The sequence below is a fragment of the Rhipicephalus microplus genome, chromosome 5, assembly GCF_043290135.1.
Source record: "Rhipicephalus microplus isolate Deutch F79 chromosome 5, USDA_Rmic, whole genome shotgun sequence".
Taxonomy (NCBI): domain Eukaryota; kingdom Metazoa; phylum Arthropoda; class Arachnida; order Ixodida; family Ixodidae; genus Rhipicephalus; species Rhipicephalus microplus.
This window is the reverse complement of record NC_134704.1, coordinates 214,158,414-214,173,050: the sequence shown is the minus strand read 5'-3', so window position 1 is coordinate 214,173,050 and position 14,637 is coordinate 214,158,414. Positions and strand designations below refer to the sequence as shown.

The window sequence follows — 14,637 nt, the reverse complement described above, 5'->3', positions numbered from 1 at the left end:
CGATACCAAGGCAACCACTGCTGCTTTAAATGCTATCATAAGTCCTAACCTCACTGCTGAGCAAAAGAGAGACCTCTTAGACCTTCTCCAAAAGCACAGCTCTTCGCTCGATGTACATTCCAAAGTTTTGGGCCGCACCTCTGTTGCAGAGCACAGCATCGAAACCGAAGGCAGCTCCATTGTGCGCCGCCGCCCATACCGTATGTCTTCGGCGGAACGGCAAATGATTGAGGAAAACGTCGCTGACATGCTCAAACGGGATATTATTCGACCTTCATCCAGCTCTTGGTTGTCTCCTGTAGTGTTGGTCCGGAAAAAGGATGGCTCTGTCCGCTTTTGTGTTGATTACAGAGCGCTCAATAAGATAACGAAAAAATATGTATATCCGTTGCTACGCATAGATGATGCCCTGGACTTCCTACAAAGCGCAGAATATTTCTCCAGCCTTGACCTTCGATCCGGGTATTGGCAAATACCTATGCGCAAAGCAGACAAGGAGAAAACAGCGTTTGCAACACCTGACGGGCTTTACGAGTTCGACGTCATGCCTTTTGGCTTATGCAATGCTCCAGCAACATTCGAGCGCATGATAGATACTGTCTTACGTGGTCTCAAGTGGAAAACCTGCTTATGCTATTTGGACGACATTGTAATTTATTCTACTTTTCCTCAGCATCTTAAGCGTTTGGACGAAGTTCTTACGTGCATTTCGAACGTCGGGCTTCAGCTCAATACAAAGAAGTGCCACTTCGCCAGCAGGAGCATCAAAGTATTGGGTCACCTTATCAGCAAAGATGGCGTTCGACCCGACCCCGACAAGGTTGCTGCCGTAATTAATTTTCCACGTAAGGGCAATCAAAAACAATTGCGAAGTTTCGTGGACCTGGCGTCTTACTTCCCCCGCTTTATCAGTCACTTTGCTGCCATTGCGGGTTCGTTACACAAGCTTCTGATGTCAGGAATAGCCTTCACTTGGACTGACGAGTGCGAGTGAACTTTCGAAGCCCTTAAACGTGCTTTGACATCAGACCCCGTCCTCCGTCACTTCGATGAGAGTGCACCCACTTTCCTTCACACAGATGCCAGCGGCCACGGAATCGGTGCCGTCCTCCTCCAGCGCAACGACACTTCACGTGAGCGAGTAGTTGCGTATGCCAGCCGCGCACTAACACCTGCGGAGCAGAACTACTCGATAACAGAGCAGGAATGTCTTGCTGTCGTTTGAGCCATCCAGAAGTTTCGACCTTATCTGTATGGATGCCACTTCACTGTCATTACCGACCACCATGCCCTATGCTGGTGGTTGTCCTCGCTGAAGAATTTGTCTGGGCGACTCGGTCGCTGGATACTCCGTTTGCAAGAGTACACTTTTGATGTTGTGTACAGATCTGGCAAACAGCATCAGGATGCCGACACTCTCTCTCACTGCCCTCTGCCATTTTCATCTCCAACCACGCATCCTCGATGCCCCTCAGGTGATCAAGCGGCTTCCTCTGCACTCTCGTTATCACCCCTGGCAGTTGCTGGGTCACTATCTTTAAACAGCAGCGCTCAGTTTGCCGTGTGCCAACGTGACGACCATACTGTAACCGCATCATTGGGTACTTGAATGACTCGCCTTCTCCACCTAATGCGAGACTACGTCGTCAGCTACAGCAGTTCAAGCTAGACAACAATGTCCTGCAGCGCTATACTTACAATGCGGATGGGCATCGGTGGGTGCCAGTACTTCCCCGTTCACTGCGAAAATAAGTTCTCGAAGCACTCCACGACGACCCATCAGCTTGGGATTTCAGAAGACCTACAACCGCGTTAGGAGCCGTTTTTTCTGGCCTGGTCTTTCTACCTTTGTGGCTAATTATGTCGCTTCTTGTACACTGTGTCAACGCCGGAAACGACCAACGTCTGCTCCTGCTGGATTATTGCAACCCATTCCATGTACCTGAAATGTATGTCTAATGAAGAATGAATTCATACGGTTACAGGTTTGTAGACCTTAAGAAAATAGCTTTTAGAAATGTCTAATTTTGCGACAGTTTGAAATAAGTTACGTTTTCCCCTTTTTTTTTCTCTGAAAGTAATACTTGTGCACAAGTGTTCACAGTGCGAATGCAAAACTGAAGTATAGTACGTTAAAATGAATTTCACAATGTTTTTGTCAATAAAAATACGGGAGGCGTAATCTTTGTTCCTACTTTGAACCATATGATCTAAAGCATTGCCTCCAAGATGCGGCGCACAGCAATTCATCTGTAGAGCAGAGGACGGATGAAAACTTGCCCTAAAGCGTGCTCTTCAGTCTAATGCAGCAGTCTTCGTGCCCCAAATGATAAAAATTTGTTATGAATCGTTAATGAACTCATTCAACATTCAATTCTCTTACTTAACATGTTGCAAACACATGGCCGTCACAGCAGATCCATCTGTGTGTCAGTAATGGAGGGGCACCACATATTAGAAGTCTCAGTGCTCTACGTATAAGAGTGAATTCAGATACTGTAGAGTACGGTGTTCAAAATAGTTACTCCTATTTGCGAAAACAGCCTTTCTTCACCAAATGCGGTCACGTTTACTCGTGTTTGAAGCTTATTGCAGCTTTTCCGTTCCGATTTCTAGATTTCTCAACTTATCAGCGCATTCTCGAAAAGCTCTGATTTGTACCACGAATATTGTCGCTAAAAACAAAATAATGCAACATGTTTTTCTATATTACTGTATGATGGCCTTCGGTTGTCTATTTACCAGATTTTAAGAAAAATCGAAGATGGGGTTTTTTTATTATTCAAATTTCAGTGGAGTACACTTTTGCCAATATGATAACTTTGAGGTAATATATAAAAATTTACATTTGCCCTACGGCAGCAATAATTTATGTACCGAATGAACACACTATATCCTTTGAACATGTCAAGTTTGAAAATGCTGCTTGCATTACTTTCAGAGAAAAAAATGGGAAATACGTAACTTATTTCATACTGTCGCACAATTAGACATTTTTAAAAGCTATTTTCTTAAGGTCTACAAACTTGAAACCGTATTAATTCATTCTTCATTACACATGTATTTCAGGTAAAAAAAATATCTTCCTTGAAACAAAAATATTTGTCTTTTTATAGCATCTGCAATTTTCGAAAATGACATGTGACGAAATTGGTGCCTCCGTGTTGGTGAAGTTTGATATTTTTTTTTCTCGTAAGTTATGTGGTTAATCATAAAACGAAGTTGACTTTCGGGCTACCTGGCGAGAGGTGCACGAAATATAAAATACTCAATGAAATCTAAAATATCATCTTTTGGACCCGTGTCGATCTCTCCTGGAATCGCCCACCTATAGTGTCCGTTGCTAAAAGATCAAAGGGTTGTTCTGCAGGTGGTAGTGACTCGAGTGATCCGAATCTCTTGGTTTTCAGCTTCTTGCAACGCTGACATATGTCGCAGTGGTGGATGTAGGATGAAACGTCTGTCATGATTTCCGGCCAATAGTAGGATGGTGACAACAAGCCCGGAGTTTTCTTTACTCAGACGTGTCTGAACAGTGTGCTTTTGCAGAAGGCACAGTCGAAGCTTGAGAGGAACGTACTTTTTGCGAATTCCTTTATGTGTCATGATAGTGACCCATTTCCTGTTGTGTACTTGCAGCGAGGGTGGTCATCCTGTAAATTTGAAGTTCTGGTGACGAAAGGAGTTGAACCACAGGGTTCTGTGAAAATGCATCTGCCTCAGTGTTTTTGCTGCCTTTTAGATGTCGAATGTTGACGTCATACATCAACAGCTTCAGAGACCATTGAAAGAGCTGGCAGTGGTTTTTTTTTTTTTTATGTTTTTGGGCCATTGCAAAGCAACATGATCAGTGACAACAGTGAATGGTCTTCCATGGAGATAGCAGTGGCACTTGTCAACAGCGACAATCATAGCGAGGCATTCGAGGTCTGTAATGGCATAATTTAATTCGTGTGTGAGTAGCTTGCGCGAGTGATAGACAACATTGCCATCATGATCTCGTTGCTTCAGAACTGCACCTATATTTTCGTTAGATGCATCGCAATAAAAAATGCATGGTTCCCGGCAAGAAAATATTGGTAAAATTGATTTTTTGGTCAGACAGTATGTCCTTTTCTCAAAAGCTTGTTCATATAAAAAATCCCACTCTCATGGTGTGTCCTTCTTCAACAGTTTTGAAAGTGAAAAAACTACGTCACTGAAATGTGGTATAAACTGGCAGCAAACGTTGGTGGTGCCTAGAAAACACTGAAGCTCTTTCGGGGATTTTGGTCATGGGAATCGCAATACAGCTTCTATATTGCTTTGTTTAGGCGATACTGTATCGTGCAAACTCTGCTACCCAGATATTCAATAGAATCTTGGGCAAAATGGCACTACTTCCATTTAAGTTTTATATTCTCTATTTTTAGAACATGCAATAGAGGTTGGATATGCTGTAGGTGCTCAGCAAATGTGTCGGAGAAGACTACGATATCATTAAAATAATTAACAACATTTTAAGTGCTCGTCACTAGTCCATTTTCACTGAGTGTGAATAATCTATAGAAAGAGTGCTGGCTGAAGCCATTGTTGTAGTTTGCTATAAAATGACTGCTACAAATCATTGTCGAAGCTTTTTGGCAACCACATGCTTTTATCGGCGCTGCATAGAAATAAAAATATATAACCACACGTCACAAACGCCACGTGTGTACAAAACTTCAACTACAGTCAACCGTCGTTAACTCTAACTCGCATATCTCGAAATCGCAGTTAGTTCGAAGCTTCTTTAGTTGTGCATTAACCTCTCATAGGTGCTATGTATTTGCCCCCTTTTATCTCGAAATGTTTTTCCAAGGGGACATCACGTATCTCGAAAGCTTGCTCGGGTGGGCAGAAGACAAAGTCCACTGCCAACAGGAAATGACGGGAGGGCTCCGTGCGAAAGCTTAGCTCTTACTATACATGCCGAACGTGGTCATTAGGGGCGAACTGTAGGTTGTTGTTGTAGGATGTTGTAGGTTCTCTTCCAGGGTGCCTAGTGGGCCGCTTGCAGACCAGATGGTAATGTCATCTGCGTAAGACACGTGTCCTACCGCATGGACTTTTGAAAGTTGGTTTCACAAATTGTGCATTGCTATGTTGAAAAGAAGCGGCGAAACCATTGACCCTTGGGGGTGCCGATGTTCCCCAGCTTGTGCTTCTGGCTTCTGATTTGTCCGATGTTGTATGGTGGCTGTCCGGTTAGCCAAAAACGATCCGACATAGTTGTGGAATTTTACTCCGAGATCTAAAGTGGAGATTCGGTTGAGGATGTGTTCGTGCCTGACCGTGTCAAAGGCCTTGGTTTGGTTGAGCACCAGGATGCTTTTTGAGTCCCTTGATTTATTGTCTATGATGGCACTCCTGATGAGGAGCATGGCATCGTGTGTTGATAGCGATTTTCGGAAGCCTATGAAATTGTGGCGAAGAAGGTTGTTTTCTTCCATGTGCTCTGCAATTCTATTGTAAATGACATGTTCGGCAACTTTTCTTACGCATGAAATAAGGAAAATTTGTCTCAAATTCTTGGCATGATGCTGTTTTCTGGGTTCGGGGATGAGAATTACACTGGCAGTTCGCCATTCGTCCGGTAAACAACCCGCAGTCCATACATCGTTTATTTTGTTAGTAATGATTTCGATGTCTTGGTCATCTAAATTTATGAGCAGTGTGTTAGTTAGTCCATTAGGACTAGGGCTGAGCAGCCGTTTAGGCCATGAAGGGCGTGTACAATCTCAGAGACCTCGAATGGACGATCCAGTGAGCACTGAGGTGTCCCCTTGTACTGGCGTGTCGGCTCGTCCCAGGGGACCGATATGCTTTCTGTCGGCAGATATATGTCTGCCACGGTGTCAGCAAAGTCTTGGGCACTAGTGCCTTCATTCGTGTGCGGATGGACGAGTCTATTGAGCATTATCCGAGCATTGCTCCTGGTCGGTTTCTTCCTGTCAGTGAATAGGTTCTTGAGAAGGCTCCGCTTGCTTCCTCGTCTCATTTTACCATCCGCCTCATTACATACCTCGTCCCGTTGTTGCACACTCAGCTTTCTGGAATGGTCTTGGATTTTTTTGCTTATTTCCCTTAGTTTAGATCGCAGCCACCTGTTTAGCTTCTGCGTTTTCTATCGTTCTCTCAGCGCATTCTGCGCCTCCATGAAATGTGCGAGTCTGGAGTCTGGCACCTCCAGGTCCAAGGTTATTTTTTTAGTGGTTTTTGCCACCGCACTTTTCAAATTCCCCAGATGCTCTTTGAAGGTTTCTCCTTGTCTGTCCTCATTACCCTTTATTCTTCAGAAAAGGTCCCAGTCAACGTACCTGTACGTCTTGAGTGGAGCGGGTGTGATATGAGCTTTGATTTCTAAGATGAAATGGTCACTGCCAAGGTCCTCTTGCAGATTGTCCCACGACCCTTCCGCGTTTCCCAGGAACGTCAGGTCAGGGGTGGTGTCTCACTGAACAGAATTCTCACCATGGCCAAGTCGCTGAATCCCAGGGGTATTCGAAATGCAAGGCTACCAAGAGATGTGACCTACTGCGCAAATAAAACAGCCTAGATGATGGCAGCGCTTTTCGAAGAGCATGTTTGTGCGCTTGACCGGAAGGTAACAAAGGACGGTCAGAAAGTGTTGCTTGTTATGAACGACCGCCCTGGTCATAAAAAAAACGGCAAATTGGTGCCTGTTACACTAGAGTTCCTGCCGGCAAACATGATGTCTGTTCTCCAGCCGATGGATCAGGGAAGCCGTTGAGATGACCCGGAAGTATCATAAAAACCCGCTGCCTTGAATTCTGCTGTCATACGATAATGGGAAAAGTATGAAATCGATCTGCTGGGTGCAGTCAATCTGATGGCCGAAGCCTGGTGCCAACTACGCCTGCTGGTGATTAACTGCTTCACACATGCAGGGTTTTCCGGAGCCCCGGAATCAATCAAGAAGACTTTTCCACAGAAATCAGTTGCTGTGAAGAGCTGTACATAGAGGTGCGCAAGGCAATTGGCTGCGTTTGCGATACAGAAGATGGCGAGATCGCCTTTAGGAGTATGCGCTCTACAAGGAGTACGCCCCGAGGACGGTGAGATCACTTTTAGGAGTTTGCCCTCTACGAGGCGAATGCCCCCATTACCGGAATTCTGTCGGACACCGATATCATTGAACGGCTGTGAACGAGGCAAATAACCATGCAGACAAAGAAGAGCCTCTACACAGCAACATGTAACTTGCTGCGCTTGATCCGCAACAACGTCAAATGCCACGGTGGTGACCAACGGCTCATGCGATGAGTTGAGCAACTAGAGAACGTCTTTCTCGGACCGCACATGAAACAGGCGAGCGTAACGTAGTTTTTTGATCCTCAGTAATAAATTCTCTTCCCCTGTGAATACTTGCGTCTTTACTACTGTAGTTCTCTCGTGCAGTGAAAGGTTTTCCTGGCAGCACTGGCTTTGCTTTTACAGTGACCTGGGCAGATATTTTCAAGGTTTTGTTCAACTCGAAATACCGCTTATCTTAAAATTTTCTCCGGACGTTGGGGCTTTGGGTTAACGAGGGGTAGTATGTCCCCAACAATATCGAATAATAGTAGCACCATAAGCATATGTATTTGCAGTTTTTAAACAGTGCTCAAAAGAAGAGAGTTGGAACTATTATGGTAATTTGTGCCTTTCAAATGTATACGTGTATCTCCCTGTAACTCAATAAATTAGATGAGTAGTAATCCAGGAATTGACTCCCACGAAGTTGAATACATAATAAACGTGCAAATTTATATATTAAAAAAGTACTATTTTCAATGCACAGCTATGATCCATTTCCGTCATCTCTTTTTTTTTTCGTACCATCTGTTCGGGAATCAGTAGAATTTCAATGGTGGAGTCGACCCCTTTGTGTTTGCATGGACACTATGACAGTCGGCGACGCAGCAGTAATTCCCTCCTCTTTGTCGTGGTGACATCGCGAAATCAGGGGTGCTTTACATGCAGCGCTGTGGTGGTTCTTGGGCCCTCAGACGCAGAAACCCAAGACAAGGACAAGAGAAACATCTATTGACTTCACACACAAAACAATCACAACACTGTGGTTATCTGTACAACACACTGGCTCCGTAATTCAGTCATACAGTCCTTATGTCTACGCGCCCGCGAGTAACCCACGCGTCCTCACTACTCGGAAGTCTAATTCCGTCAGGTGCCACTCACGCTCCCGCTGAAGACGATGGCGTCGACGACGCAACCTTGCCACGGGAAGGTTGCCAAGTGCAAGTGCACGGGAGCTCACGAGCAGACCATCAGCTGCTCGTGCTGGACCAGGCAGCCCCACGCTGTGGCCGACGCAACACCGAGGTCGCACCTTCAATTGGCGGTTGTGCCGGACCGGCTCCGACGTGGCACCGTGGCCACGATCTCGGTGACTGGTTGTGCCGGACCCGAGTCTGGACAGGATCAGCCGCTTGCCCTGGTCCGCACGCTCGTCCGCCACAGGAACAGCATGTCAGGCCCGGCCCGGAACCGCCACTCGCCTCAGGAACATGCCACGCTCGTCCCGGTTGGGTTGGTGACACCCGCTCGTTGGTTCGGTCCCCTGAGGCCCAACGCCTAGCGCTCTTGCTAGCTGGCCGCGTTCTTCCTCTGCCCGTCGCTGTTCCGAAGCTCACGCGCTCACGTTCGTCTGACCCCGTGCACACTTCGTCTTCGTCGGTTATGTTCCGCTGTTGGTTTCACTTCCAGTTTCGATTTTGGTTGTGAGAAGCACTCTTACCACAAGCACGAACTTCACAAACGCATGAAAATCAAAGAGAGTAGAGGTGTCGCAACATTCTACAGTTGTAAGCTTTTTCCAGTTGATTTATTTTCTCATGCACCTAGCCCTTTTCTCATGTTCAGCCATTGAACTTTCAGTATCAGTTTGGCTGTTTTGGTAAGATATCGATTTCGGATAGATATATCCATGAACCAATGTGCGTGTGTTGTTGGGAAAATGGGCTCGGCTGACCAGTTTGAGCGAATGTGTGGCGCGCTTGGTTAAGTGTAACATAAAAGTTCAATCATTAAAAGAACCATTGCAAGTCAGATATCAAATTATGGAGTCAGCTTCGCAATCTGACAAAGTCGAGCGGTAGTAATTGACTGAAAATCATGCCTGCTATTCACTAGAGAGCTGTTGTTAGGAGTGGGGAATGATTTCGTTTGCAAAATATTACTTCAGAAGGCATGTACGAGTGTAGGTGACCTTTTAAACCGCCAGTTTCTAACAGCTCCAGTTTTGTTTTTATGATGTCTATATCAGACACAAGGCCCCATCCAGTGTCACTAGTCACTCTCATGGCATCGGTGTGACGCTTGCACGGATGCACAAGTGTGCCACGCATGCCGCTACAATCTTGCAACTTCACTTCAATTGAGTGATAACGAGCTTTGAGTCCGAAGATGACAGCACCTCAGTTTCAAACTCAGATTGTGACGTTTTTCCTCGGCCTGGGACATCCGTTCCGGGGCTGCTTTCGTTTACAGCCTTAAGTGAACTCCTGTGTCACAGAACTGGAGCTGCCGTCCTTTGTGCACAACCATCGAACTATCTACTATCTGCAAAAATACAAAATATTATGCAGTAATGCATATTTTGGAACACCAACTTATGCGGAGAGAGGTGGCTCATGGAAAGAGGTGACACCAGACGAACTGGCGAAGTTCATTCGCCATTTAAATTATGTAGGCGTTGTCCACATCGTGGGCATCCATCAGTATTAGACTACTAGAAGGCTCTTTACGTAAAAAAAAAAAACTAATATTTTATGTGCAAAGTGCACACGTGCATCTGTGTCTCTAGAAAAAAATTGGCACCGTATCTGCATATTACGCTATAAATGTCGTCAAAAGAGGGTAGTCTTGCGCCTGGAGAGAGTGAACAAAACATTTATTTGATGTCCTGTGCAAGAAAATCGGTGAATGGTATTTTGGGGGCGCTGTGTTAGAGTGCCTCGAGCGTGCAGCGGAGGCGAACGAGCGCATCAAGTCGCGTCACACGTGAGACATGAGCGCTATCTGGCAGTTATCTTGGAAACAGAAACGCGTGGCCCTGCGCACCCATCTCGGAGGTGATAAGGTGTAGAACGCAAGGCGACGGGTAGGTGTCACTACCGTGTCGTCTTAGCAATGCGTTGAAAACACTTGCCTTTTCGTGCAAGTGTTGCATGGTCAGTGCAACATGATAAATGCTACACTCCTTAGAATCGCCTATGTATGCTTCTTCTAGTAAGAGACACACATACAGAATATTGACGTGTTGTTATGGTGCCTCAGATATGCACAATAATTGCTTTTTAATTGACAATTGCACAAGTATAAAAGCTAAATCTTGAGCAATATTGGTGGGCGCTGCAGATGGGGTCAGCCGTTTGGAGTATCGTTTGGCCACTTTGATGCCCTTTAGAAAACCGTTAAGCGTGGACAAAAAGACAAATGTACAAACAGACAGACCAAAATTTTTGCATCGAAGGTCCTCAAGAAAGACTATCGTCTTTAAAAACCAGGAAATGATTCTCCACATGGCACGAGCACTGAAGCAGTACGTTGGCACAGATATTTTTTTTATCTATGTAAATACTAGAAACACTGTGTAGAACATTTGTAATTTTTTGTAGTATTCCTGGGGCATTTATTTTCAAAATGTGTACCTTGAATTTTTATTGCTTTGAATGTTTTTGTACAAATGGTGCTTTTTATTGCATCATTCATCATTTAGAAACCAAACATTTCACACTTTTCAAATTATTATACACTCCAAAATATTTCTGTTGCTTTACAAGATATACTTTTTAGAAAGAGCATTTCATTATGCATAATTCCATATGCTATAATGCGCGCTGGAGTATTTTTCGAACTGGAAAAAGCATTCTTTTCGTGACATCTGAAAAATAATGATTTTCTTGTGGTAACAAAAGAGTTAATGGGCTCCCTCGTCAGTCCACATAGCAAATTTTGGTCAAGCCCTGGAAGTTTTGATCTAGCCAATAGAGAGCATTGTATCACAAGAATTTTTCAAAATTGCTTCGATGCGAATGGAGATAAAAAGAAATGTTTTGAAACGGCATGCCACAACACTCCATCCAGTTCTAAAGAATCGCATGCAACACCAATGGACGCGCGGGCCACTCCGTGCCTAGGCGGCCAAGGAGGACATGGAGCACATCGGTGTAGTAAGTGCCCTATCCTGGAGCACGCCACCCAGAGAGAGGATTACATTCCATTTAAAATCTGAGCTTCTTCCACGGCACCCAGTGATGCGAATTTTCACTGAAACGATTGCGAACGCAGCATGCAAATATGTGCTTATCATTTCAAAATGGCCCGTACAAGTGAGGGGCTCTTCAATTAATGCTCGACAAATCTATCTGGCCTAGATGTCTGACATCAAGAATATTTATTCTTCATCAAACAGGCTTCTGCTAAATGCTTTTTTTGAATATGCCCATCTATTTTACACATTCCTCCACATTTCTCAAATACATTATGGTGGTAGTCCCAAATCTTTTTGCCAGATTCCCATAAATATGAAGCTTGTTAGAAGCAGTGCTAGCCAAGGAAACTTGAAACGCATAGAGGTCTCTGAAGAGGGCCCTGCATAATGTGGAGATGATGTGCCACAAAGCAGCCAAAATGGTCACGAGTCAAGGCTTACCTGCTGTCTGGCATCTTCCTCCTGCCGTTCTCGTTCCAGGCGTTCTGCTTCCTCACGCTCCTGCCGTTCCTGAAATCACTGTAGCTGTGTCATACGCCTGATACCACAGGTGTCAAATATGCAATCTAAACCACAACTGATATTGCTACGGACACCACCTGCATCTTACCACTTAAGGTTGTTAACAACTGTTCCCCAAGGCAGCAATGATATAGCAGCTGACACACTAGCTCATCAATAGTAATACACTGAAACCTCGTTATAACGAAGTTGAAGAGGAACCGCATTTATTTCTTTATATCCATTATTTCGTTATATCAATTATAACAGCTTGTGGCAATGTATGCTCAGATGAGCACACACCTATGGGCATGCAAAGAAGGAAACCGCCTCGTGGCCCGATGTACCGCTATGCGACCACGCGTGCGACGGAAAATAAACATAGTCAAATCTCATTCATTCGAACACGCTTAATTCGTACTTCTTTCCAGTCAATTCGAACTCACGCTGTGGTCCCGTCAAAGCTATGTCTTTTCCAATGGGCGAAAACGTCCTATAATTCGAGCGCGCAAGCACTTGCGACAGTTAATTCGAACATACCGCGCTCCGAAAATGCTCTCAGCCCCATGCCCAACCCCACGGTGGCACCTCTCAACACTGCGCACGAAGAAGGAAAAAAAGAAAAGGAAAGAAAAGACTGTGGCTGATTGTTTGCTCTCTCTCAAATGCCGATCTGCGACGCGCCTGTGCCATGCTTCTCTCTTTTCAGTCTCTGCACGTAGAGATCCTTCTCCTTTCAAGACCGGGTGGGGAGAGAGAAGAAAAAAAATAAAGCTGTCACGGAGAGTTGGCTTTTTCTCTAATGCCGATCTGCTTCCCTCCGCGTGGAGACGCTCCTCCTTTCTCGGTGCAGACGATAGCAGCAGAGACGCAGTCATTGTCGTCAACTTGCCCCGCGAGCTACTATGCTTTGCAAACTACGTGCGAAATTGGTTGACTCACAAGGCAAAAATGTGCAGGCGCGCATCACCGATTACTTCAATTAATGATGGATGTGCTCTGATTTGTGAATAAATGTAAGTCTTCTAAGGCTTCCCTATTGTGTGTTCTTAACTGAGAGGGAAATCGCTTTGCACCGCTTCACGGTCATGTGACCTGCTGAACACTTTCTCAATCTTCTTCGCTGGCTGTGTGAGGAGGACGGCTCTCCCAGCCGCACGTGGCGTGGCTGTAAGGTCAGCGCGAAAGTTTTGAAAGAGCCGCGCCAAACGAGCGTGCATCAAACTCCGCATAAAACAATATATTTAACACACTACGGTCAGTTTTTTTTTATAGACTATTTGATAGACTAATAAAATAGGTCATATCCATTTACCGGTCAATTTTACTTAGTTACAACGAGGTTTAAAATGCGTGGTTCTTAATGGAGCTTTCAAGAGAAATTTAATTTACTTTGTTACATCCATTATTTCCTTATATCCCATTATGTTATAATGAGGTTTGAGTGGACTTAGCAAAAAGGTTGCAATGTGTAGAAAGTTCCGTGTAAACTATTTTCATGCATTGTTTGCCAGTTTCCGCACAATGAGTACCACTTAGTACATGTTGCTGTGGCGCACCCGTAACACTACCTTTCAGAACAACACTCAAACCTTATTATAAGAAAGTGGCATCTTACACAAAAATGAATTCATCATACCGAAAAATTTGCTAAAAAAGCTTATTCCTAACATTAAACCTATTACGAGACTAGTTTTCAATTACTTCGCTATAACAGATACCGTATTTACGCACATATTTGGCGCCCTCGCATAATTTGCGCACCCCTAACATTTTGCCAGCTTCAGAAAAAAAAATAAACTTTACTAAAAAAAACTTTACTCGCATATATCATGCTCCCCGACCCGCCCGATCCAACTCGCAGGCACGTGCACCTCTGAACGTTTCAATGCTTCGGCCGGGTGCGCGCCTCCCCGAGCAGACGAGCGCAGTCAAACAGGCTGCTAGTGCCAAGTCCCTTCTTCCGAGGTGATCTCTCGAACTAGGGTCCCTGGAATACCGCACCCGAACACAAACCTTCTGACCGGTTGCCCGAACTGCTCGAGCGTTTGCCTCCCCCTATCTCCCAATCTCTACAAGCGCGATAATGGCGAGAATGCACGCTCGCATCATGATATGGACGAATTTCTGCATTGAAGGTGTGCGAGAGCCTGTTGTGCCAACCGTTCCTCTCGTTCTCTGCGTCCGCGCTACAATGCACACTTGGTGAATTTCGGAAGTTTAGGCTTCGCTATCCGGCCGACGCCTTTTGACGCTTTCTTTGCGATGTGCTACAGCAATTATATATACGGCAAAATTGAAGCTCGCTATTGTACATTGCTCCAAAGAAAAAGGGAAGTGTGCCACCGCAAAGCACTTCGATGGGATACTTCAATGTGACGACCGGTGCGATCTATATATGAGAAAGCAGAAGAAAGCCCGGTTGATGCCAAGTTTTCTGCTATTGAAGGAGGCCTTTTCAATTATGCGCAGATGCTCAGTTCTTCCGGTATCACCGTGTCATGGGATCTAGTTTTTCCCACCATTGTTGAAAGAGCTTCAAGAAAATGGGGCATTCGAACGCGCACAATGGAACCGAGGACGATGCGCTTCGGTAGGGCGCTGAGAGCAGCCGCGACGATAATCCTCAATTGGACTTCGCGATCAGTGATTCCTGCTATACCATTGGTGACCCAATCAGACTGCTTAAAGTATGCGTCAGTTCTTTCAAAACTAATAAGTATGCTTTGTTTGTGCTTCAATTAATTTCTTTTCTTAAATGTATATACTGCACGAGTTAGGACTGCGGCACAATATTTCGTATGCGCTCGCGAAATCCCCGCGTAATTTGCGCACCCCCTTCTCGGGGCCCCAAAATTGCAAAAAAAAGTTCACAAATT

The 14,637-nt window shown here is 45.0% G+C and overlaps 1 protein-coding gene across 2 annotated transcripts in view; it reads right to left on the bottom strand.

The window, feature by feature from the left end:
- LOC119173528 (dnaJ homolog subfamily C member 2) overlaps positions 1-14,637 on the bottom strand; it is a 301,565-nt gene that overhangs the window by 145,340 nt on the left and 141,588 nt on the right. For both annotated transcript variants that reach the window (XM_075896473.1, XM_037424336.2), the window contains exon 10: positions 11,699-11,767. In XM_075896473.1, the coding sequence (XP_075752588.1) occupies positions 11,699-11,767 (69 nt within the window). The remainder of the gene's footprint in view (positions 1-11,698; positions 11,768-14,637) is intronic.